The 26,138-nt window shown below is 43.7% G+C and overlaps 1 protein-coding gene across 4 annotated transcripts; it reads left to right on the top strand.

The window, feature by feature from the left end:
• Positions 1 to 2,878: 2,878 nt before the first annotated feature.
• LOC310695988 (uncharacterized protein) lies at positions 2,879 to 24,204 on the top strand. Of its 4 annotated transcripts, none has more exons than XM_083481043.1 (12): positions 4,036 to 4,089; positions 5,001 to 5,254; positions 8,282 to 8,403; positions 10,428 to 10,473; positions 10,599 to 10,636; positions 10,732 to 11,378; positions 16,814 to 16,919; positions 17,584 to 17,730; positions 18,549 to 18,609; positions 19,197 to 19,363; positions 20,498 to 20,599; positions 21,996 to 24,204. In XM_083481043.1, the coding sequence occupies exons 2-12, from the start codon at positions 5,002 to 5,004 to the stop codon at positions 22,116 to 22,118; spliced, it is 1,812 nt and encodes a 603-aa protein (XP_083337169.1). In that variant the 5' UTR covers positions 4,036 to 4,089; position 5,001; the 3' UTR covers positions 22,119 to 24,204. The 4 variants fall into 4 exon arrangements, with proteins under 4 accessions (XP_083337171.1, XP_083337169.1, XP_083337168.1 ...); XM_083481042.1 differs by lacking the exon at positions 4,036 to 4,089 and adding an exon at positions 4,679 to 4,888; XM_083481045.1 differs by lacking the exons at positions 4,036 to 4,089; positions 20,498 to 20,599 and adding an exon at positions 2,879 to 3,037.
• Positions 24,205 to 26,138: the final 1,934 nt, after the last annotated feature.

Raw genomic sequence — 26,138 nt, 5'->3', positions numbered from 1 at the left:
GCCCATGTATGGATAAGCTAATTTCTGCGTACAGGTGCAGATTTAGAAATAATGATTAGAATGCAAATAGAAATCTCTATATCCTTCCAGGGTCTTTGTACCCCCCCCCCCCGCCAACTTGGTCCATCAGAGCTCTGGCTTCTTGTATTTAAACAGTTGCTGTTAAGAAAGGATCGTGATGTTGGCTTAAATGGCTGAGATGGATTTAGAGGGTCCCTAGTGCAGAATTCAGCAGCCAGGTTGAATAGGGCAAGATGGTTTGAGCATATTGTACCGATCCTGGCTACAAATTAGTTTCTAGGCCCATTCAAAATGTTGTTTTTGACCTATAAAGCCTTAAACAACTCAGGACCACGATACATCAAGAACCACCTTTCTCCATATGAACCTGCCTGGATCCCGAGATTATCCTCTGAGGCCTTTCTTTGTGTACCTCCTCCATGCGAGGTCCGAAAGGTGGCAACACGAGAAAGGGCCTTTTCTGCAGTGGTTCCTGTTGGTGGAATGCTCTCCCCAGGGAGGTTCACCAGGCGACTTCATTGTACACCTTTAGGCGCCTGGTGAAAACATTTCTGTTTAGACAGGCCTTTGGCTGAATCTGGTGCCCTTTTGAATGTGTTGTGGAAAGGGGGGTTATTTGGTTGTCTTTGTTTTTGTTATGTATTCTGTGTTTTTATATTGTAATTTTATGTTGTGAACCGCCCTGAGATCTACAAGTATAGGGCAGCATAGAAAATAAATAAATGTAACATCGATGATGATAATGATGATGATGATTAAACAAAGCTGCATTTAAAGAGAGGTTTTCTACATCTCTTGATCTTCCATTTCATTGGACCTCTGACACAGACATTTCACTAGGGCTTACCTTTAGCTGGTACAAAAACAATTAGTGAATGCCTCTTTAACTCTAGCTTGAAGTCAACTCGCTATACCCAGAAAGGTTCGAACATGTTTCTGCTGATGAGACCTGACTCTTCGCCTCTGGGCAAAATGGGTGCCACTGTCTTTCCCGAAAGAAGCCAAGTGAACACCCTGTGTCTTACTTTCATGCCTGTCTGATGAAAGCCAGGGAAAACATTTAGGATTTTCCCAGTGAGTCATTCATACTCCCACAAATCTTTTTCTCCTGGCACTTGAGTTGGAGTTTGTAAAAATCATAGTGTTTTTCTGGGCCGGAGAGAGGAGCAGGGGAAAGATGTTGTCCAGTGTAGAAGGAGCATACATTTATGAACTGGAAGTCTTGGTGGGTTGAGATTCTAATCATTAAAATGGTCTCATCCCTGTTGTTTTACCTTTCTCTTGGATTATATCCTGTGACTGTTGTTTTTCTGCAGATGACTAGCGTGGCTACCCATCTGCAGATTCACACAACCCGACCACAAAGGGTTTCTTCCAGATGTTGTAGGACGCCAACTCCCATCAGGTGACTGGTCCGGGGTGATGGGTGTTGTAATGCTTGCAACATTATCAACATAATTTATTCTTGGTCGCATAGGAGTCAACTCTTGGGGTTGAAGTCCCTTCAGCACCCAATAAAATATTACAGCCCCCCACTCCCCCAGTTCATAGGCATTGCCATTCAAATGGGGGGGGTGTCATGGCTTGTAATCAATTGTGTGGGGAGGGCTTACCTGCCCCCCACCCAATATTTTATTCAAGTTGGCACCCCTGCTTTGTTGTAACCAGTTGCAATCAGGTACCCATGCCCTAATCATATGCAGTTTTTCACCCATAATAATAACAGCAGCACATCATTTCAGAGATATAAATCAGGGGCCACTGTTACATGGGATGCTTAGAAAATATTAGGATCTGCCAATATTGGTTCTCTCTGTTTCTCATTTTTCCGAGCTTAAATCTAGTTCCCCATATTCTGCAGTAATTTGCCAAAAAAATGCCAAAAAAGAGCCTCATGAAAATTAATCAGCATTTTAGTGCAACGTTCTAACAAACAGATTTGTATATGCAATTTTGACTAATGTACACCTTTTTGCAAGCAATTTCCCACAATATTATGCATTTTTAATGTTAACTTCACCCAGAGCTTCTTTTTTATGCAGACTTTCCGCTAAAATACACGTGTTTGTAAGCATAGTTTGGTTGGAGAACTCTAACAGAAAACTGTTTTGGAAAATGTGAATTTGATCAATTTGGATTTGAATGCATGTGGAATCAAATTTCTCTCCCATCCTTATTTCACATAGGACTTTCTCCAAATCCTCTTTCCCATGTTACTCTTTCTGTATCATAGCTGACTGTGGGATGAGTGGAGCAATATTTCCTGGCAATATTTGCCAGCAGGAACAGTTTCATTGTGCAAAGGCTGCACATATGTCTAAATAAAGATTTTTTTGCTCGGAGAACTGGTGTTCTCACTCCTAGCCTTTGCCGTAGGCAGTATTTAAAAAACAAACATCCAAGTTAGACATGCAGGATAAGTCCTGGAAAGTCTGAGTGGTTCGAAATGCTGAGGGATTAAAATACTCTATCTGTGCTGCTAATCTTGTGTGAAGAGCACAGAGTTGATACTAATATGATTCCTAGAAGGAGCCAGTCAGCCACACTTGCATTTTGATGCTTGCTTTCCTGGACCCTCCCCTAGGAGAGAACTGATCTCAACTGCCACACTGGTTTGAATTAAAAATGCTTGCAATCAATTTGGCAGTTTTCTTAGCCAAGGGAGGAAAAAAAACCCTGTCTTTTGTTCTCACACTGCCACCAAATCTATCTGTGGGCACATCAATTTAAAGCAGATCCAACACAAATTTAAAATACATGACTTCCCCCAAAGAATCATGGGAACTGTAGTTTGTTAATGGTTGTGAGGAAACTACAGTTCCCAAGATTCTTTGGGAGGTGTCATATGCTTTAAACGTGTGTTAGATGTGCTTTAAATAGATGGTGCGGATGTGCACTGAGCACCTTACAGTTCTTTGAAAACACTAATGCCATACAGCACCTCAGGGCTGGGAGTATTTCCTGCCAGAAACCCTGGAGGGTTGCGGCCAGTAGTCAGTGGTGGACCTTTTTGGAGGTCCTGTTTATTCTGCTAAATCAGCATGACTATGACAGAAACTATGACAGAGTTAAATGCACGAGTTAATTAATAACAGGGGTTATCCTTTTTATTATTTTATTATTAAACAGTACTTCCTTCATGTGTGTACACATGCAGAGAGAGAGAAGGAGAAAGGGGGGGGGAGGCACTTAAATGAGACCAGCGTGAGCAAGTGAAATGTTGAGGATTAGTTATCTGTGGTCTTACTTGCAAAGATACAGTAAGGTGTATGGCATTTTCAAGACAGTGGCTCAATTTGTGATCTGTAAGTGGGTGGCGCTGTGGGTTAAACCACAGAGCCTAGGACTTGCTGATCAGAAGGTTGGCGGTTCAAATCCCCGCGACGGGTTGAGCTCCCGTTGCTTGGTCCCTGCTCCTGCCAACCTAGCAGTTCAAAAGCACATCAAAGTGCAAGTAGATAAATAGGTACCGCTACGGCGGGAAGCTAAACGGCATTTCCGTGCACTGCTCTCATTCGCCAGAAGTGGCTTAGTCATGCTGGCCACATGACCCGGAAGCTGTACGCCGGCTCCCTCGGCCAATAAAGCGAGATGAGCGCCGCAACCCCAGAGTCGGTCTCGACTGGACCTAATGGTCAGGGGTTCCTTTACCTTTACCTTTAACCACAATACTCAGTCATTTAGTATTGAGTCCCAGCTGCTAGAACTTTGCTGAGGGGTCCCCTTTCACCCTTGAAGCTGTTTGCTAAAGCAAAGACATGTACAATTGCACTGTTGCTTCATAAGAAGAAGAAACGATAATATTTTGTTGTGGTTGTGTCCCGATACAATGGAGGGAAATTGTTCTGGGGTTCAGCCTGCACATTTGTTCCCTGCTGCTGGCCCTCAGCTGTGTCCTAAGTGCAAATGCAATCCTGGCCTTTTTAAAAAAAACTTTCCAAGGAATGTGGGACAGGGGGGCACATTAAAAGGGGGAAAGATTCAGGACCACATTGGGATGGAGAGTACCTTCACCTCCCATCATCCCTGCCCACTGACTGGCACAGGACCACTGGGTTACTACCACTGGTGCGGGCAATGACCAGTTGCCTGCTAGTATAAGGCACCTTCCTATATTCACACAACTGGAACTGTAGGCAGAATGTTTTATTAAATGGAGGGCAGGCTTGAGGCCTAGTTCCTTCCCTTGAGGCAGTAGTGACTGAATAGTTACCATGGTAACCCTAGGGGACTCCTGATAGCTGTGAATCTCTCTGTGCTTTTGAATGGGAAGGTTGTTCCCCTCTAGAGGAAACACTAGACTGCGGAGGGGAAGCAGTCAGAGCATGTAGTTTTTGAGGACCTTTGAGCAAACTGTGAGCTGTGAGCAGTACCTTAGACTGCAAGGTTTCAGTCTGGGGTGAACGAGTTGTATAACAGAGTGCAAGATGTTTGCTTCCCCTTGCAATCTGCTAACAGGATCATTCTGTGCAGCTGTTTAATATTAGCTACCTGCCGCTGCCAATTACGTTTTTTGCATTGGTTTTCTGCCTTTTGCCGCCTACGTTATCTGTCAGTCAGCTGCTTCTACAGCTTAATTGGGAAACAGGGTGTGGTTTCTTACTGACAACTGACGTCTATCCAGAGTTACCTGGGTATAAATTACCTTTTTCTTTTTCTTTTTTTAAAAGTAGGCAGGGAACAGGCTTTGAAACACCCAGAAACGGCTTCCAGAACCTGACAGGTTACAACCCAGATTGATTTTATCCTGTAAATATTTCCCCTCTTGCTTTCATGAGCAAGTAAAGTCAGAGGATGCTGCCTCCACCAGCTTCTACCATAGGGGAACAGACAACCTAAGCTTGGTCACCACCCAGAATTCCTCCCAGTAAGTGGGAGTTTAGTTTGGACAGTGATGGCGCTCACATGCGGAATCATGCACCCTTGGCAATGAGTAGGAAAGTGAGCCTCATCAAGGGAATGTAATCTCCTTTCTGCAGGATGGAAGCACTGGTGAAAGTAGTTCAATCGGATACCCAGCCATTGACTGCCAGCCCAGATATCTGTGCCAAGGAAGGTTATGGCTATGCAGAGGACCAGGGGTCTCCTATGCCAGGGGAAACAGCCAGTCCCAAAAGCTATTTTCAACAGAGCCCATCTTTACCAGCTTCTGGATTAACCGAACTCAGCAGTGTGGAATCCACTACCTGGAATACATCTCCAGCTAAGGTTCAGGAGCTGCCTGCCAGGAAAGGTAAGATGAAACCTTTCTGTGCATAATTGAATACTGTCGTGCAACATGATTTGCGGTCATTTCATCAGGCAAGAAAACGGACTGGTTTCTGACCTGCTTCTTGTGATATATGTTAGTGTGCAAGAGAAATTCCCTGGGGATAGTGACCTGAGTACAGTGGTGCCTCGCAAGACGAAAAGAATCCGTTCTGTGATTCTCTTCGTCTAGCGGTTTTTTCGTCTTGCGAAGCAAGCCCATTGACGGATTAGCGGATTAGCGCTATTAGCAGCTTTTAGCTGATCGGATCAGCTGATAAGCGGCTTAGCGGCTTAGAAAGGGGGGAGGGGAAAAAACCAGCAGGAACTCGCAAGACATTGTCGTCTTGCGAAGCAAGCCCATAGGAAATTCGTTTTGCGAAGCACCTCCAAAACAGAAAACTCTTTCGTCTAGCGAGTTTTCCGTCTTGCGAGGCATTCGTCTTGCGGGGCACCACTGTACAGTCCTACCTCGGGTTACAGACACTTCAGGTTGCGTTTTTTTTCGGGTTACAGACCTGCTGAAACCCAGAAGTACCAGAACGAGTTACTTCTGGCTTTCAGCGGTCACGCATGTGCACAAGTGCTAAATCGCGCTTTGCGCATGCGCAGACGCGCCGCTACGGGTTGCGAATGTGCGTCCCGCACGGATCATGTTTGCAACCTGAGTGTCCACTGTATATAGGAAGTGCCCTTGGTATATAAGGGAAGGGCCGTAGCTTAGGGGTTGTGCATGCAAAAGGTCCCTGGCTCAATCCCTGGCAAATCGAGGGAGAGCTTAGAGAGATTCTGTGCCAGAAATCCTTGAGAGCCACTGCAAGTCTGTGCAAACAGTACTGAGCTAGGCAGGCTGATGGTTTTATGGAGTGTAAGGCGGCTTCCTATATAAGTGTGTTGCAATCTCTATTGGCCTGCACTGTGAAGGGGATTTCCTGCAGTGTTTTTGGAAGAACACAGAAGTGAACTGTACACATCTGCATTCTGCATTAGACGGATGGGGCGTGCAAATTGACTGTGGCTTTGTTTTGCATTCTGCCACATGTTAATGGTGTCCACATGCGTCACGAACGACAGGAAAGAGGCTCAAAGTGGATTTTGATTGTGAAAGCACCATTATCCTAATACGTTATGTAAGCCCAGTGTTCAAAGCACTTCAGATGCACTGTATCAGTATTATTTCCAACCCTCTGGAAAGGTTTGGTCAGCCTTGGTAGCCCATATTTCTGGCAGAGGACATGAGAGTGGGAATGAGTAGCTTGCTTACGGACACCCAGGGTGTTTCTACATTTTCAAACTTATATCTGTTTTATACCACTTTAACCATTGTGGATTCCCTCAAAGAATCCTGAGAACTGTAGTTTGACGTGAGGGACTGAGAATGCTCTGTTAGATATTCCTAGCTCTCTGCAACTAAAATTCCTAGCACTCTAATATAGTATGAGGATACAGAAGTTAAACCAGTTTAATTCTGGGGTGTGCATATGTCTTGTAGAGAGCTGGATAGCAGAGGTGAGGTTTGAAAGAACTCCCAGCCCAGGCTCCTGACCAATATGCTACCCCTCTTCATAAAACATTTTCACTTCAGATGTCACTGGATGACTTTTGGTGTCACTTCCAAATTTACTGAGTTGCTGAACCTTTCAAGGCTATAACAAGAATTGAATTCCATACAGACAAGTACAGCTAATAACTGTGAAATGAGGACCCAAACATCTAAAGAGACCGTTAGTATTACAATTGAGACATCTGGAGAGGAAAGTTGCACCTCAACCTCATGCATCTTCACTGAGAGAAACCTCAGAACCCCCACCACAAGGTCAACAGAGCTTGGTCCCAGATCCTAGGATAGGATTGAGGGAGAGAGATTCCATTTAGTTTCAAGGCTGAGTTACCTAATTTGCACTTTCCTAAGCAATACCTGCACTGAAGCACAGGCATCCTTCAAAATCTGCACTTCCCCAATTTTTGCAGTGTGTTTCTCCAGCCAGGTAATATGTACGGAAATGGATATTCTAGGGTACAGGGGACATAAAAATGCATTGGTTGGTGAGGACAAAATTCAGGAATGTGTTCTATTAGGTTTGATTTGCAAAAATGTGTATTTGGGGCAAGATTATGTATTTTAAAAGTGTGTATTAAGATAAATACACCTTAAAATAGTGGTGAGTTTTTATTAGAACTTTTTTTTTAATGCAAACTGATGTGAAAATGTGGAGAACTGAACTTAAGATTGGGGAAAAATGAGGAACCCACATTGACAGATTTGCCCATCCCCAAACTGGGATTGCAATGTTCTCTTTTTTTGCAGGCAGGCTCTGGGCCCAAACATTGTTCTCCATGACCAGTTCCTAGAAGTGTTGATGGTAGTGATAGGAAGACTTGATTAATAAGATGCTTATCATTATTCATGGGAGGCCTTTTGAGTGCCAAGCATTTTGAAATTGGCAGGATTTCAAGGAATTTCCTGTTGTCAGTGAATATGCAAAGGCTGGTGGAATCCACTATGGTAGCAAAAGTATTGCAATTACCCACTCAGGTGAGAGAAATAAAAGCATATTGCAGGGCCAGTATGCTGAAATACACAGCTCCTAAACAAAACCTTCCTCCAAACAAGTGCACAAGAGTAGAAATGATTGCATTACCTGCCAAAGGGCATATCTGGGCAATACTGAGGTCTTCTCTATACTGAAAAACCTGAATTGCTTTCATTCCCCTTTTGCCATCATGGCTTCCGTCCAAAGCATCCTAGGAATTGTACTTTAGCAAGGAGGAAAAAAACTCTGCTAAAGATTCCCAGCTTCACAGAACATCAGATGCCATTGTTTATGTTCTGGGTGGTTGTTGTTTTTTAAAAAAACATTTTTTAATTATTTAAATTTTGATATATATATTTTAAAAGTTATTGGTTTATCCAGTGGTGTTTATATACTGCATTGGGAACACCAGCTGAGAGGCATGGATCAGGCCCTCTGTAAATGCATGTCACCACCTTTTGATTTATTTATTTTTCCAGGTTCAGCACTGACTGTGGGTGCCCCTCAGAAGCAGTATGTGGGCGTGAGGGTAAAAATGCCGGTGTGTGAACTGCTGAGAAAAATCCGTCTCTCCAAAGGGACAGAGTCCAGTGACATCAGGGTAAGATACCCATCCCATGTCCTGAGCATGAGGATAATGAAGATCAGGCTGTTTCCACTGTGAGATGCCCCTTGCACCTTCCCTGGTTTTGCTAGGCTATGGAGCCAACTCAAATTATTATGATTCCCAAGATGGAGATGCACACTTCCTTCCATTAATTAACTCCATGTTCTTCCTGCCCCATTTCCTTTCATCATTGTCATTAATTTATTAAAAACAGTGGATACCTTTAAAATAAAACTAAAACAATCCTGTGCAGGTGGAGACCATTTTAGGTGTGTGCAGTTGATGCATGACCACCAACGTGTGGGTCCTTTTAAGCCTGGAAGAGGCAGGGGTAGGAGCGGAACAGGCTTATGTGTGCTCTGCCAACGCACGTGGGGGCCAGGAATGGAACCCCCCATGCAAATGGATGCTGCCTGTACAAAATAGACACTTGTGGCAAAGACTCATTTATTTAGCATGTTGGAACAAAGAAAACGTTTTCACTTGTTTCCAGAAAGTGCAGATAGTAGGGTCCCTCTTGCCATTCCATAGAACAGGGGTAAAGGTAAAGGTAAAGGGACCCCAGACCATTAGGTCCAGTCGTGGCCGACTCTAGGGTTGCAGCATTCATCTCGTTTTATTGGCCGAGGGAGCCGGCGTACAACTTCCGGGTCATGTGGCCAGCATGACTAAGCCGCTTCTGGTGAACCAGAGCAGCGCATGGAAACGCCATTTACCGTCCTGCTGGAGTGGTACCTATTTATCTACTTGCACTTTGACGTGCTTTTGAACTGCTAGGTTGGCAGGAGCAGATCTTTGCAACTTGCAGGAGATGTTTTCCCACAGGCTACAGCAATCTTCTGGGGGTACAAGTCCTAAAGCAGCTTTTCCTTTATATGGCTTCCTCTGCTGTCACGTTATATAAATGCCCTTTGTCAAGCACTACATTGTCAAGAGTGCTTAATAAAGAGCATTAGCAGCTGCAGACACAGCGCAAAGGGGAGATCTCCTGCACAAGCGTCATTAGAGGAAACAGGGCCTGCTCGTCTCAGTGGTGTCTGCACAAGAACCCTTGGGTTCTGTTGCATCTCTAGGTCGTTCCTGTCTGTCTCCCACTCTTCCATACTTGCAAATAATCAACCACATTCTCCACTAAAAGTGCCTCAAATGCTATACAGTAATAATTTTTCCTAAAAGGTGACTAATTCCTGCCTTTTTATTCCTATTTCTTCCTGGTGGTATCACCTCTGGTAGGATTCCATGCCAGTAATATTTCCTATATGCTCTTGCTCATTTTGCTAAATTATTGCTTGTTGCTGTTTTTGTAGTACAGTCATACTTCGGGTTAAAGTCGCTTCAGGTTGAGCATTTTCAGGTTGTGTTCCATGGCGACCTGGAAATAACAGGTTACTTCCAGGTTTTGCCGCTCACGCATGCGCAGACACTCAAAATGACAAAACACGCATGCGCAGAAGTGGTGAATTGCGACTCGTGCATCCTCAGACGCAGGTTGCAATCTGCTCAGGAAGCGAATGGGGCTCTGGAACGGATCCCGTTTGTATTCAGAGGTACCACTGTATTAGCTTTCAGTTAATTTATATACCACTTAATGTCAAAACTCGTTTACCAATTATGACCCTGTCTGAAAGCACCCTAGTTCACTTTTCTAGTACTGGTGGGATGGTGGTCAGGGAATCAAACTTTGTGTTTGGTATTGACAACTATCCTTCCACTAAGAGTCACACACTAAAAGTGTGAGTTTCTGGGCTACTTCTCTGGAAGAGAAAAGTTGGCTACAAATGAAGCTCGATTTGTAGAAGGGATCACCTTAAGATCACAGGGGTTCCCATGCTTGTGTCACTGCCATTTTTTTCAGCTTTTGCCCCAGTCAATGAGACGCCCCAGGCAGTCTGTCTACAACTGTGCTGGCCGGGACTGATGGGACTTATAGTCCAAAACTTCTGGAGGGCACTATGTTGAGGCTGATCTATCTAATCAAGGTTGATAATTTCCCAAATACATTTTGTTTCATTCCATAGGAAACACCTGCAAAAGCAAATACCAAAAGGTCTTCAGGAAGAGCAGGTAAAAAAAGGAGAAAAACATGTGTGCGTATGTATGGGGCAACCCTACATGCAAAAACCCTTGCTTTAATTGTCTTGGTAAGTGAATACCTATGGATATTTATATATTTCTTTCTTCCTGTACAGGGAAAAAAAGAGCTCGCTCAGAAAGGCATGACAAGCAAGTATGTGGGACACTTTCTCTCTTCCGTAGCCAGCATTTCCCAAGCAAATCAGACCGCAGACCTCACACATTCATTTCTTTCTCTTCTTTTTAAAGAACTGCTGTCAGGCTCAGACAGCCTTAAAAAGCACGGAGGACTTGGACATCCTAGTCGAAGTACTTCAGGAAGACCTGAACAAGAGCCACTCCAAGCTAGAGCCTCAGTTGCCTACGCAGTTCCCGCATGGCACGACCCAGGGATTTCCGCCTCCCTGGTGGGAAACCAACGGCAACTCACAACCAGATGGCAACTGGCTGAGAAGCAGCTGGGAGCCTGTCGGATTTCAGCCGTTGTCTGCTTCAGGCGCATTGCCTCATCCACGTGCTGAGATTTCCTATGGATTTGAGTGCAGAAAGACGCAACAACCTCTGGATCTGATCGACACGTTCCAGAATTCCTGCGTGGAAGAAAGATGCTGGCTGGGGAATGGGTCTGTTGAACATCCTGGGGAGAGTTCCCAAGGCTTTGCCAAGGAGATTGGGCCTCACTGCCACGACCCACTGGGGCAGGCTTTGCCAGCGACTTTGGAAGAGGACACTGCTGCCTTGCATGGCAGGGGATGCCTGAAGGCAAGTGCGTGGTCTTCCATGGACCAGGAGGCTCCTACTATTTCTTTCTTCCAATTCCAGCTCTGCCGCGAGGAGAGTCGGCTCAAGGGCATCACAGTGGACAAGTTGCTCATGTCGGATAGAAATGGGAACAGGTTGGTCAGTGGTTTGGTTTTGCACCTGACAATACTTTATTTTTTTTTTATTATTTTCAAAAAAATTTTATTGGTTTTCACAGTATTATAAACAAACAAACACATAAGACAAACAAATATAAATCATAGCCTTATTGAAAATTACACTTATTAACTTTGTTAAGTGACTTCCCCGCTTCCCCTTGGTTGAATTTCATTGCATATCCTTTTAACGGTTTCCCAAATCACAATTATTATAAAATTTAACTTAAACATTAACATCCTTAAATCTTCACTTTATGAAATTAAACATATTAATTCATCACTTAACATAAATAAAATCCTAAACCAATTAAGTATCTGCAAGCTGTTTTCAGTTAATTTAACTTAACATATTTAACTAAATAATCATTAAATTTAATCTACTCTTCCTGATACTCCTCCTCCTTCTGGTGACAATACTTTAAAAAGTTAAAACATCTTTTTAAAAAACCCTTTGTAACTTGGGTGATAGAATGGTTATACGCCCCACGATTCTTGCTACCTTTTCCCCATGGCCTTTGTTTCATTTCATTGCGGTTCACAGATGTATCCTGAAAGCTGCTGTGAGTCTGTGTGTTTACTTTCTGACCAGTGTCCATTGCAATGTTCAGAGTAACATGTGCAAAACAAAAGTGAGGAGGGGGCAGTTCCCTGCCCCAACAAACTTGAAGCCAAATACCAATAACTAGGGAGAAAGGGAAGGGACTGTGGATCTGGAGGACAATGGCTTTCTTATAGATATATCATAAAGGTAAAGGGACCCCTGACCATTAGATTCGGTCGTGGCTGACTCTGGGGTTTCGGCACTCATCTCGCTTTATTGGCCGAGGTAGCCGGCGTACAGTTTCCTGGTCATGTGGCCAGCATGACTAAGCCGCTTCTGGCGAACCAGAGCAGCGCACGGAAATGCCATTTACCTTCCCGCCGGAGCAGTACCTATTTATCTACTTGCACTTTGACATGCTTTTGAACTTCTAGGTTGGCAGGAGCAGGGACTGAGCAACAGGAGCTCACCCTGTCGCAGGGATTCGAACCGCCAACCTTCTAATCGGCAAGTCCTAGGCTCTGTGGTTTAACCCACAGTGCCACCCACGTCCCTAGATATATCATAGGAAACTTCCAAGTCCATAGGTCTGTCTAGTTCAGCATTGTCTACACTGACTGGCAGTGACTCTCCAGAATTTCAGACAGGGTTCTCTCCCACCCCTACTGAGAGATACCATCTGTACACAAAGCAGGTGCTTTGCCACTGAGTTAGATCTCTTCCCATAAAAATAAAGGAAGATTCTAGTCCTCGTGGGCTGGAATAAAGGGCTAATTTAAAAAGGAAGCTGCCTTCTAGAGGCGGGCCACTACGTCCATCTAGCTCAGGGGCCAGCAACCTTTTTCAGCAGTGGGCCGGTCCACCGTCCCTCAGACCATGTGGTGGGCTGGACTATATTTTGTGGGAGGAAATGAATGGATTCCTATGCCCCACAAATAACCCAGAGATGCATTTTAAATAAAAGCACACATTCAACTCATGTAAAAACATCAGGCAGGCAGGCCCCACAAATAACCCAGAGATGCATTTTAAATAAAAGGACACATTCTACTACTCATGTAAAAATGCGCTGATTCCCGGACCATCCGCTGGCCAGATTGAGAAGGCGACTGGGCCACATCCAGCCCCCGAGCCTTAGGTTGCCTACCACTGATCTAGCTGAATATTGCATACACTGTCTGGCAGTGGCTGTCCAGGGTTTCAAAAAGAAATCTCTCCCAGTTTTACCAGTAGGTACCTGGGATTGAAACTGGAACCTTCTGCATTCAAAGCAGATGCTATAATACAGCTAAAGCTGGGGTTTTGTTTCAAGGTGTCTGCATGCCCTTTAATCACTAGGTCAGTGTTTCCCAACCTTTTTTGGGCAAAGGCACACTTGCTTCATGAAAAAAATCTCGAGGCACACCACCATGCCAGATGGGGAAAGGTCACTTTTTACTTATGTAAAAAAAAATTAAAAAATAGTAACAGCATAGAAGGTAATGGTTAGGCTAGCATCCCTCTTCCAAATATGCTAGGTTTTTATTTGCAGGGACTGTTCTACATGGGAAAGCATTCAGCACTGTCATTCTCCCATCTGAATTGGTACTATTCTGGGTCAACTTACTCTGCTGCATGTGTAGATGAAAATGGCACCAAGTGTGGGGGAGGGGGCAGAACAGGTTTCAGATACAGGATATTAAGCATACACGTACTTCAGATTGAACTGGTTGCTTGCTTTGCAAGTTTTCATTTCCCAAATGACTGCCTTGGCAAGCGCAATACCTACCAGGCTCAACGCCGGTCTCGCGCTGCCGCTTCCTGCGCTCTCAAGGACCCGGGAGGAGGAAGGCGTGAAGGGAATCCCGAAGGCGCGAAAACCTCGCGCATGCGCAGGCCTTCCACCTGCGACAGCCCAGTAGGCCGGCCGAAGCGAGCGTCGATGGGATGTGGGAGCTCGCTCGCTCGCCGCCCCGCGTGTGCCTATGTGGGGCACGTTACAGCCCCGTGACGTCAGCGCCACGCAGGCAGCCAGGCAGGCAGACGGCGAGAGCCCCGCGCTGGGCGGCCTCTCCTCACCGCCGCCGCCCCGCCTCTCGCCGCCCGCTTCGCCCGCCTCCCTCCCACGGCACACCAGGCAACGTCTCGCTGCACACTAGTGTGCCGCGGAACACCGGTTGGGAAACACTGCACTAGGTAATACTACTCCAACTGGCTTCTTTTTACTCTTCAACCAGCATGTCACCTAAAAGGAATCTCCAGCACTGCTAACAGACCACCACACACTTTTTCTTTGTTTTTTACTCCTGCTCTCTGCCTTACAAGGACATGGCTTGTATTCCACTTAGCACCAGAGGCAGATCTGAAGAACAGCTGCCCTTTATATTTTTTAAGGGTGAAAGGGGATCTTCCACTATGTTTCTTTGCCCCAGCAGCCCCTGGGGCAATTGGAACTCCCTGCTACACCCAGCATGATCTAACAATTCAGTCTGAATAATATCTCCTGCACTCTATACTGCTAAAAACCACAGTCCTTGAGGACTTTTCATCACATCCAGGTTTTTCTTCCTTTTGCCCTCATTTTAAAAATAAAATAGCCCAGCTTTTACCAAACTGGTGCCTTCCAGATGTTTTGGACTACAAGTCCCATCAGCACCAGCCTGGGAGTTGTAGTCCAAAACATAGTTCAGCTTGGTGAAGGCTGATCTATCTTGGAAAAGGGTTTGGGGAAACCTGGAAGCTATCTTACTGCTATATACCGGTAGTTGGTCCAAGCAGGTTTATGGGTATTATTATCCCCATATTATAGATGTGTTGGGGACTAAGCCCTCTGCTTATACTCTCAGCCACAGCACTAATTTTACTATTCCTCTTATTGCTAACTTACCAATACAGTGGTACCTCTGTACCACAAATTTGTTAATTTGTTCTGGAGGTCCGTTCTTAACCTGAAACTGTTCTTAACCTGAGGTACCACTTTAGCTAATGGGGCCTCCCAATGCTGCCGCACAATTTCTGTTCTCATCCTGAAGCAAAGTTCTTAACCTGAGGTACTATTTCTGGGTTAGCGGAGTCTGTAACCTGAAGCGTCTGTAACCCGAGGTACCACTGTATGTCATTATCATAGTTCTTGGAATGGCAGAAGCTGATGGTGCTTCTCTGCCATCGATTTTCTTTCCTTCCTTATTTTCAAACATGATGGCCATAAATCTGAATGGGGAGGTTATCCAGCAGCGTCAGGTCACTGATAAGGGGACAGGGAGGAGACTTCCAGAGAACTCAGAGGGCCTATTCTCTGGAACTGGAACAAAACAAAGCAACGTTTTATGAGCCATTTCAGTAGAAATGTGTATGTTTCTATTTCAAATATTTGCTTCTAAATATTAGATCTAAAATAAAGGGAAATCCCTTTCATCTTTCAGAGCTGAGTCAAAGCGAGGCGGTGCCCCTTATTTTGAAACTGAATAACTTTGAACCAGCATACTGCTGCGGTGTATAGAATCTATGATTCTATGTATCATAGAATCATAGAATTGTAGAGTTGGAAGGGACCCTGAGGGTCATCTAGTCCAGCCCCTGGAATGCAGGAATCTCAACTAAAGCAGCCATGACATATGACCAAACCAACCTCTGCCTTAAAAACCTCCATGGAAGAAAGTATTGGGGCTTGGATAGATATCTGGGGATGGAGTGGGGTCCCCCCCATTTTGCTTTCATGTTTTGCTAGTCTTAAATCCAGTTCCCCAGTCTGCAACCTGAAGGGTATGAAACCTGAAGCATATGTAACCCGAAGTACCACTGTATATAAAAACATAATAAAACATTAAACATTAAAAATCCAGTTCCCCAAAAGTTTAATCTCCATGCGGAGGAAGGAGTTTTCTCATCTGCAATCCTTGAGAGATGTTGCCAGTCAGTGTAGACAGTATTGAACTAGATTGACCAATGGGCTGACTCAGCATAAAGCCGCTTTCTATGTTACTATTTGTCAAATTTGCAAATAGCAGGGGTGGGGACTGTATCTGGGGAAGGGCCTTGGCTCAGTAGAAGAGCATCTGCTGTGCATGCAGAAGGTTCTAGGTTCAATCCCCAGCATCTCAGTGGGAAGCAACTTCCTATGAGCCTGTGAAAATATCCTTTTGACATTTGCCCAGCAGCAGAAGCTCTCATTTGAATTCAAGCTGCCTCTCCTTCCTTGTTGTTTCTCTGTTTTGCAGAACCACATACTCCCCTACATTTCTCCGATGAAAATAGGGCATCTTATTCAACAACAACAACTTTATTATTTATGCCCCGCTTATATGACAGCATTGCCCCAGCCACTCTCGGCAGCTTCCAACATACAGTGGTACATCAGGTTAAGTACTTAATTCGTTCTGGAGGTCCGTTCTTAACCTGAAACTGTTCTTAACCTGAAGCACCACTTTAGCTAATGGGGCCTCCTGCTGCTGCCGCGCCGCCGGAGCACAATTTCTGTTCTCAACCTGAAGCAAAGTTCTTAACCCAAAGCACTGTTTCTGGGTTAGCAGAGTCTGCAACCTGAAGGGTATGTAACCCGAAGTACCACTGTATATAAAAACATAATAAAACATTAAACATTTAAAAAAAAATCCTATACAGCTTCCTTCGGATGTCTTCCAAAGGTTGCATAGTTACTTGTCTCCTTGGCTCTGTGGTTGCATATCTCCATATCCTCCAACATTTCTTCAATGAAAATAGGGACTTCCTAAGGAAAAGAGGGACATTCCAGGATCAAATCAGAAACCGGGACAGCTTCTGTATATCCAGGACTGTCCTTGGAAAATAGGGACACTTGGAGAGCCTGGAACCACCTGTGGCATTTCTGAAACCAAACCAAAACTCCTCTCGTTTTCTCTCCCCTTCTGCCCAGGCTTCTTCACAATGCTGTTTCTCAGGGGAAAAGGGCACTGGCATATGCGCTGGCAAGGAGGTTTGCACATCTCAACAGACTTGATGGGAAGAACGCAGCGAAACAGGTACGAGCCACTTTTTAGCAGAAGGCTGTTTGCAGGGCAGCTGTTGGTAATTTTATAGAAATGGACCACATGAAACAGAACAAAAAGTTAATGAAAAGTTGCAAGCTGCATTTTAAAAAAATGCAGAAACCGTTTGTCCACTAATCCCCCAAAAGGTCAACAGAATAAGAGAGTTTTCACTTGTCTGTGAATCATAAGTATCTTAAGGTGCAAGGGGAGGGAGCCCATAAGGGGAAATAGAATGGCGAGACTTACTTTTTTCTAGGCCACACTCCCTAACGCTAATTCACGTTAACTGAAAGCCAGCTTTTGATACTGCTCTTGAACTTGTTTCTCTACCAGTGGTAGGAAACCTCATACAGCCTCAAGCAGAGAGGAGGAATCTGTGGCTGTCAAAATATGCTAGGACTTCAACTCCAGTCAGCCCCAGTCAGCGTGGCCAGTGATCAGAAGTGGGATGGGAATTGTAGTCTAGCAGCATCCTGGAAGGGCGGGGCGGGGGGGCGCGCGGCAGGTCCTCTTCCCTTTGCATGGATGTAAAGATTTGCTTGCTAAATTGCAGCAGTTGTGATATTAACAACACAGTGACAAGGTGCTACTCTCATTTGTGAATTGCTCAAAATTTCTATCCCTCCTTCCCCATCTTTTTTTTAATCCTTCGAAGACTGCATTGCACATAGCAGCTCAAAAGAACCACCATCTTATTGCCAGCGATCTGCTGTCTCTGGGTGCTGATGTAAACGCGAGGGACAGCTCAGAGAAGACTCCCTTGCACCTCTGTGCTGAGAAGGGTTATCTGAGAGTCTTGGAAGTAAGTAGAGTTTGAAAGTGGGTCCTGGCTGGGTTATATGTCTATTAATTTGAGGTAGGGATGGGGGAGAAATTCAATCCAGGTCACCTTTAAACCCAAACCTACCTAATCTGTACAGTGGTACCTCGGGTTACAGACGCTTCAGTTTACAGAATCCGCTAACCCAGAAGTAGTACCTTGGGTTATGAACTTTGCTTCAGGATGACAACAGAAATCGTGCTCCGGCGGCACGGTGGCACCAGGAGGCCCCATTAGCTAAAGTGGTGCTCCAGGTTAAGAACAGTTTCAGGTTAAGAACGGACCTCCGGAACGAATTAAGTACTTAACCCGAGGTACCACTGTACTTCCTGAAACAATATGCAGACTGAAGTACAGCCATGCTTCAAAATTACTACCACTCTGAATTTTGCAATGAAGTTCTCCAGCCAAGGACTGTGTACAAAAATGTGTGTGTGTGTAAGTAAAGTGTGCATATACATGCATATATTAATAAAAATATTGTGGGAAATGTATGGTATCTGGGGAAACTGCTTGCAGAAATATGTATGTATATAAGTCAAAACTGCATACAAAAATGTGTTTATTATAAGAGTTTTGCACTAAATACTGGTGAAATTGTACCATTTTTGATTATTATAAAAAATCGCAATATTCTGCAGAAATGCGACCTAAATTTAAGATTAGAAAAATGAGAAACGGAAAGAAACCAACACTTGAGAGATTTGTCCATGCCTATCTTTTTGCAGCTGTTTGGTCCACTCTTACTGCGGCCTAAAGTCAGGATATTTAAAGTAGCCACGTCTCTTTTTCCATGGCAGGTCTTGAAAAGCTGTCAGGAAGTTGGCATCCACGTTGAAGTAGACGCAACCGACAATCAGGGTATGTGGAGAAGTTTGGTGAGGATAGGGAACTCTCTTCTTGCCTCTTAGGATACAATCTGTCAATCAAGGTATGCACCTAATACAGTGGTTCTCAACCTGTAGGTCCCCAGATGTTGTTGGACCACAACTCCCATCATCCCTGAGCTCTGGCCTTGCTAGCTAGGGGTGATGGGAGTTGTAGTTCAACAACATCTGGAGACCCACAGGTTGAGAAAGGCTGACCTAATACATAGAAACCAGCCACATATCTTGCTTTTCCTTAATTAATTGCAGACATGGGGGAGCCCAATGTTTACAGGGAAGGCAATGTGTGTGATGGGGGGGGCGTATCTATTCACTCCCCCCCCAATGATATTCCCTCCCTCAGTCTCCCAGTAGCACACAGGGAAAGAGATGGGATCTCTGTTCCAACCACAGTGAGAAAGTGATGATACGAGCCTCCACTCTCTGTTGTTTTCCCCACTGTGAATTGGACAGGCACATGCCTATAATTATTGAATAGAGAGCAAAACGCATGCTACATGCTAAGCACACGTCTGGTTTGGCCTGCAGTGTCTAATGCTCCTTCTGCACCTCTCTAAACAGGCTTAACGCCAATACAGTGTGCGGGTTTGGCTCACTGCGCTCTCGCGATGGACTCGGACAGCCGCCATCTCTTGGCTGAGACATGGAAGCTTCTGAACCTCCGTAAGGATCAGATACTGTGTGGTATCAAGTGCTTGATACAAATGGGAGCCAACCCATGGGAGCAAGTAAGTGCTTTGGTCTCAAACGGAAATGTAGCTTGATTTTATGAAGGGTTTTGGAGTGGGTGTAGGGTCTTTTTCTTTCCAGGTCTTTCCCCTTCTGCTCACTCGTATCCTTTCTCCTATCAGAAAAGAGAGTTTTGCCAACTATCAGAGGCTTTCCGCACTTTTTTTTAAAAAAAAGGATTTGTGGTACAGTCATGCCTTGGTTTTTGAACAGCTTAGTTCTCGAACCTTTCTGCTCCCGAACGCCGCAAACCCAGAAGTGACTGTTCCGGTTTGCGAACTATTTTTGGAAGCTGAACGTCCGACAGGGCTTCCACAGCTTCTGATTGGCTGCAGGAGCTTCCTGCAGCCAATCAAAAGCTGTACTTTGGTTTCTGAACATTTTGGAAGTCAAACGGACTTTCGGAACAGATTCCATTCGACTTCCAAGGTATGACTGTACTACAAAAGAGAGTGCCAACTGGCATAAAATTGGTGTTGGTAAATCATGTGCATAGATACAAATTTGGAAATAGTGAATGGTAGCTAACTAACTTCTACTCAGAGCAAACCCATTAAAATTAGTGGACCTAAGTTGTTTTTATTACTATTCCTTTCATTTCTATATTGCTTTATATTTTTAAGAAAAAAATCTGAAAGCAGTTTACTACACATTAAAGCATCAAATGAAACACTCTGGAATAAAATATTGCTGAAGGTAGTCAAATATAAAATATACATTCAAAGCAGCATAATTAACAGGAAACTTAAAATAGTAGCTTAAAGATTTCAAAATAAAATGTTGCAAAGTAAATCAAGTACAGAACAAACATTTAACACAGCAAAGTTGACAAAGCAAATTATATTAAACCTTTCTCTTCTTCTTCTTCTTCTTTCAAAAGAAAGCATTACTAGAGGAAGTCAGATGTAAAATGCGCATTTAAAGCAGCTATTCTCCTAAAGCAGGACACACTGCCACTCTGCTAGGAACCCATGTATTAAATTGCTCTTGGTTCCAGAGATACCGGTAGTCTTCTTGATACATGTATGTTCTTCCGTTGACATGTTTTGCTGGGATCTCCTCTGAGCATAATGTCTACGCAAAAGCTGTATCCAAACCAGGGGACTATGACTACCCTCTTATTCTTTTCCTAGGGAACAAACTCATCAAGTCGAGTTTCAAATTATTTTGCAAAAGTCCAGCAAAATAGTGAACTGATGTGTTTTTTCCAAACTCACAGGTCCCAAAGGCAGCAGGTAATTCTATTGGATTGGTGAAAAGGGTGGCAGGGAGACTGCAAGAGGATTGGTTGCTTTGCCAGTTTTTGTGTGTGTGGTCCTTAAGTATTATGGATGACAGACAGAAACGAAAGAAAATGAAGCATTCAGTCATAAAACCAGACAGATGGGCGGGGTATAAATAATCAGTTGTTGTTGTTACTTGGGAGTAGGAATGTGGGAGAAATTCAGTTCTAGTTTGCATCATTTAAAGGAGAACCTAATTCTCTATTACAGTGGACACTCGGGTTGCGAACGTGATCTGTGCGGGAGGTACATTCGCAACCCGCAGCACCACGTCTGCGCACGTGCGGGTTGTGATTCGGCGCTTCTGTGCATGTGCAAAGTGCGATTTAGTCCTTCTGTGCATGCACAACCGTTGAAACCCGGAAGAAACCCATTCCGGTACTTCCGGCTTTTGGCGCGTCCGTAACCCAAAAAACACAACCTGAAGCGTCTGTAACCCGAGGTATAACTGTATTATTATTATTATTATTATTATTATTATTATTATTTATTTATTTATTTATTACTACAATGGTACCTCGGGTTACAGACGCTTCAGGTTACATATGCTTCAGGTTACAGACTCTGCTAACCCAGAAATAGTACCTCGGGTTAAGAACTTTGCTTCAGGATGAGAACAGAAATCGTGCTCTGGCAGCGTGGCGGCAGCAGCGGGAGGCCCCATTAGCTAAAGTGGTACCTCAGGTTAAGAACAGTTTCAGGTTAAGCACAGACCTCCGGAACAAATTAAGTTCTTAACCCGAGGTACCACTGTATCTAAGTTCCCATGCTTGGTTGCAACAGTTTAAAAAGCAACTTTAAACAGAGCCTAAAAACTTACAGTTAGGGGGGGAAATGCAAAAATTTGTATCCTTTAATTAAATGAAACATACACACATTGCCTCATTGGTTTGTTTTTTAAGCCCAGATCACACTAATGAAGTTGCAAAATAACTCTAGGGATTGAGGGCAGGAGAGAAGGTGAATACATGGCATTACAAAGCACCAGGCAATCTGTACTTGGCATAGCCAGCTACTGTTGCAGACTTGCAGAACCCAGCCTTGGCAGTAGGCTGTAGGGGACACTGAAGTCCCACCTTTGCCCCCTGAGAGTCTTCTTCAGCAGCCCCTGGGGCTTTGGGGGTTTCATTAGTCAGTAACCACCCCCTGCCTCGTATATCATTGCAACCTTCAAAAGTAGAAATGCCCTTCCTTTTTGTTTTGTTTTTTAAATTAAAGCTAATATCCTTAGGAAATGCAGATTCTTCCGTCAATACAGCTTTGCTGAGATTCTGTGGAAGCCTGGCTTATGCATAGCTCTTGTCCGTGTTAGGAAATGAGACTGATTGAATACTTTCGCTTTGCCCAGGATTACAGCTTGCTCTCTGGGCTAGATGAAATTGCCCTTCTGTATTTGCAAGGAGAAGATGTGGAGCCGCCAATGGTTTCTTTTCCAAGTTTCCTCGACCGTTCCCATGAAAGTGCAATGTAAACAGGACACTTAAGCACACCAGGAAGCAGATGTGTTTCAGGCTTTGTATACTTGATGATCTGAAGCCCGTGGATGCCTCGATGGACTTCAAGAAACCTGGAGTGCCATTTCTGCCAGGCTGTTGGCGAAAGAACAGCTTGAGAATAGACAGTAAAAGTCTTTGAACCTGTGAAGGCTTGGGCTTTGCTGGATTCATGTCCTCAGAAAAATTGTAATGGAAGAACACTGAAGATTATAGATGGGAAAGGCTGGCTGTATTTCCCCAAGCCATATGTGTCAAGATAGAGAAGCTCTGAGGTCTTCTCCCCTGCCTTAAATGACCTTGCTCTCAAAATATCAAGTGCAGGAGAAGATGCTCCTTAATGGATGGTGGTCCATGGAGCAAGTGGTCCATGGAGCAGGCACAGATTATTGCCATGCAAAAATTCAAACTGGTCCCCTACAGAGGGAGGGTTTCTGTATCTCATTGGCAGAGCACCTGCGTTTTATCTCTGGCGTTACCCTGGGGAAAACAAAGCCACCCTTGATCTGAGGATGTATTTTCAGCAAAGCCACAATGCTTTGTTTATCGATGCAATCAAGGTTTATGGAGGTTGTTTTGAGTGAATCTGGAACCGGACAAATGGAGCTGGGCATTTCACCAGGGCTGAGTGAAAACTGCTCCCCCATAATTCTGTACACTGAATTTTTGGTGAAAGCTCTCGATACAGTATTATGTAAACAAACAAACATGCATACAAACCTCTTGTACCATCTCCAAGATGAAGACATTTAATACAGCACAAACTTTTGTAGACTGCAGTTCAATTCAACAGGTGCAATTTCCTTTGCATCATGAATCTTTCTTTCCTTTCTTCCTTCCTTCCTCTTTAATCAGTGAAATCTAAAATCTACCTAGCATCTGCCACAATCCAGTCCAAAGTTCATTGTGCTAAAATCGTTTGAGGTTGGGGCTGAATTGCATCCATTGCTCTGACATCCTATATTTATGGATCTTTTTGATTGGACCCAGCACAGGGATGGGAAACCTCCAGCCTATGGGCCAGTCTTGGTCTGCCTGTCAATCAGCTGGTATCACTTTTTCCTGCTCTGTGTGTGTGTGTGTGAGAGAGAGAGAGAGAGAGAGAGAGGGAGGGAGGGAGAGAGAGAGAGAGAGAGAGAGAGAGAGAGAGAGAGAGAGAGAGAGGGAGGGAGGGAGAAGTTTCAAGAAGACTCCTGTTGGGCAATAATTTTTTAAGAGAGCTCATTTCCCATGTAGTGGAAACAGCTTTCTTTTGTTTTCTGCAAGTCAAACAGGTTTTTTGGGGGGCGAGGGAATACAAACACCTGCCAGATCTGTTTAATGATAGACAAAAGTTAGCTGGAAGATACTGTGTACAGTGATTCCACTTTGAGATTTCCCCTCCTCTCCCTCTCTGCACACCAAGACCTGCACTTTACCTCTTTGTTCAACAACTTGCTCATAGCTCTATGTCCGGTTCCAAATGTTGCCCTTTCTTTTGGTAAGCTTTGGTTCTTAAGTTAGTGGTTTCTGTGAAACTTCATTAGTTGCTACACATGGAGCAATACGATACTAATAATGTTTTTGTAATTAAAAAAAAAAGCAAATTGAATATATCCAGCAAATTAGTAAACATGGAGAATTTCCACTGATGTCGATGGGAAATGTATTTTTTCAAACAAAAGATTGTGTATAATAAGATGAACCTCATAAATGGTAAATATTTGTAAATGCACATCGATTATGGTGTTGAGAAAGTTTGGGGTTTTTTCCATGTAGTTTATTTTTCTTTGAACTCTTTTGTTGACTGAAGTTGAAGATTACTGCTGTTTTAATGATTTTTGACTTAAAAGTACACGCTCTACCATAAAATGTACAACCTACTATAAGAGAAAACATGCAAATCAATAAGTTTATGGAAAGATGGGCATTTTTTTTGTAATGTTCTGGAATAATAAGCTTAATGTACTACCCTGTGCTGTCTTTAATTTGCTGTAATGTTAATAGTTACTTTTTATGTCAGTAGTTGGAATTTTGGTTGTCAATGCTTTAATGATCTAATAAAGAATATATCTATTTTTAAAAGGTCGCATTCTTCCAAATGCAGTGAAATAATCATCTTGCACATATGGCTGTGTAGTTCCTCCAGAATCAGCAAATAAAAATGGTGCATCAGGATTCCAAGACTGCAGTCCTAGGGTGCACTTGTACATAACTGTACATAAAGCTGCTAGTACATTTGCAAAGCTAAGCATTGGATGGGGGACCACATGTTGAAATTCCTGCATTTCAGGGGGTTGGACTAGATGACCCTAGGGGACCCTTCCAACTCTTCAATTTTATGATTTTATGTGTGCAGAGTGAGGTTGTATTAGTGATGGTGAATTTGTAGTCTGGCTGTGGATGATATGTATAAAAGTCAAAAATCATCTTGGCAACGAATTCACAAAATAAATTGTACAAAATAGGCCCAGTGATACACAGTAAGAAACATTTTTTGCTCTAGTGGATTATGAAAATTTAACTTTGAATTTTGTGTGTGTGCATTATTTAATCATTGTGAAATCTATAACAAACATACTTTTTTTCTGAGAATACCTGGGAGCTTAATCCATTTCCTCCATCCCTCACCTTCAATAAATATTTATAATTTTCAGCACTTGGCAGGCTTGTTGTTTAACTGCAAGGAATGTGAAAGATGGCTGTTAGGCATTGCCAAATGGCTCTAATCACAACTCACTGGTGTGTGTGTGTGTGTGTGTGTGTGTGTGTGTGTGTGTGTGTAACATCACTTCTGTAAAGTCAGGTTTACAGCCTAGATGAAAAATCAGCTGTTATAGGTGCTGTTAGGTTGGTTCTGCAATGGACCTCTTTAGCACAGCAAAGGCATTTCCTTTCCTGCTAGATGTGGAATTAACTAGAAGAGGAAGTGTGGTGGAGTGGTTAGAGTGTTGGACTAGGAATTGGGCAGTCCTGGGTTCAAATTTGGATCAATCATTGCCTCTTAGCCTAAGCTACGTCACAGTGTTGTTGTGAGAATAACATGCCACTTGGAGCTGCTTGAAGGCAAGGCAGGATATAAACGCAACAATAATCTTAACTAAGAATACTGTTTCTCATAGACAAGTTCTTATTATAATACCTAGTCAAAAGTAAGTTCCTTTCAATAACGGTGCCTTATAATGCTAATCAAAAGCCTCCTGCTTGTCAGTTGTGCTGTTGTGGTTTGTTTGCTTTTTAGCTTCCTGAGTCTGTACAGCTAAGAGATCAATACTGAATTCCCCATTAATTGTTCTTTATTTAATTTTGCTTTACTATTTTTTTTCATATCTCTCTCTCTCCCTCCCTCCCTCCCTCCCTTTCCTTTCCATTGGAGGTAAATAGTGTAATTTTGCTATCATGAAAATGGATAACAGAATGAAACAAGCATTTAAAAAAAACAAAACCCATAATTTTATTAATCTAGATATCCAAGATAGCCTACAAAAGAGAACCATAAAACAAATATAAAAACAGATCAGAAACATCAGAAAGAAGTGTGCATGCACACGAAAGCTCATACCAATAACAAACTTAGTTGGTCTCTAAGGTGCTACTGGAAGGGAAAAATTTTTTTATCAGAAACAAAAGCAGTTATTGTAGCAACAGTAAAAATACAAAAAGCGGTAGATATAAAATCAGTTAAAATCCTGGGCAATCTCCCCCCCCCCAAAAAAAAGTCTAAATTTGTGGGTCTCTGGGCCATAGCTGTCAAGTGTCCCTTATTTGAAGGGACAGTCCCTTATTCCAGCGCCATGTCCCGCTGCTGTCCCTTATTGATGGATGTCCCTTAAATGATGTCCCTTAAATTTCAAAGGAAGCAGCTCCTCTCCCTCCCTCCCTGCCAGCCACTGAGGAGGGAGGCTCCAACTGTGTTGCTTGGCTGCGTTGCTCACCCAATAAGGAGTCTAAGAACGACTGGGGGGGGTGCAGCTTGCATGCCTTGTGTGTGGCTAGTTAATGCAAGCTGAGGGGTTTTT

This window comes from Podarcis liolepis (genome assembly GCF_965112155.1).
Source record: "Podarcis liolepis genome assembly, chromosome: 16".
Lineage (NCBI taxonomy): Eukaryota > Metazoa > Chordata > Lepidosauria > Squamata > Lacertidae > Podarcis > Podarcis liolepis.
The sequence above is the reverse complement of the archived record's forward strand: the minus strand, read 5'-3'. Positions and strand labels throughout refer to the sequence as shown.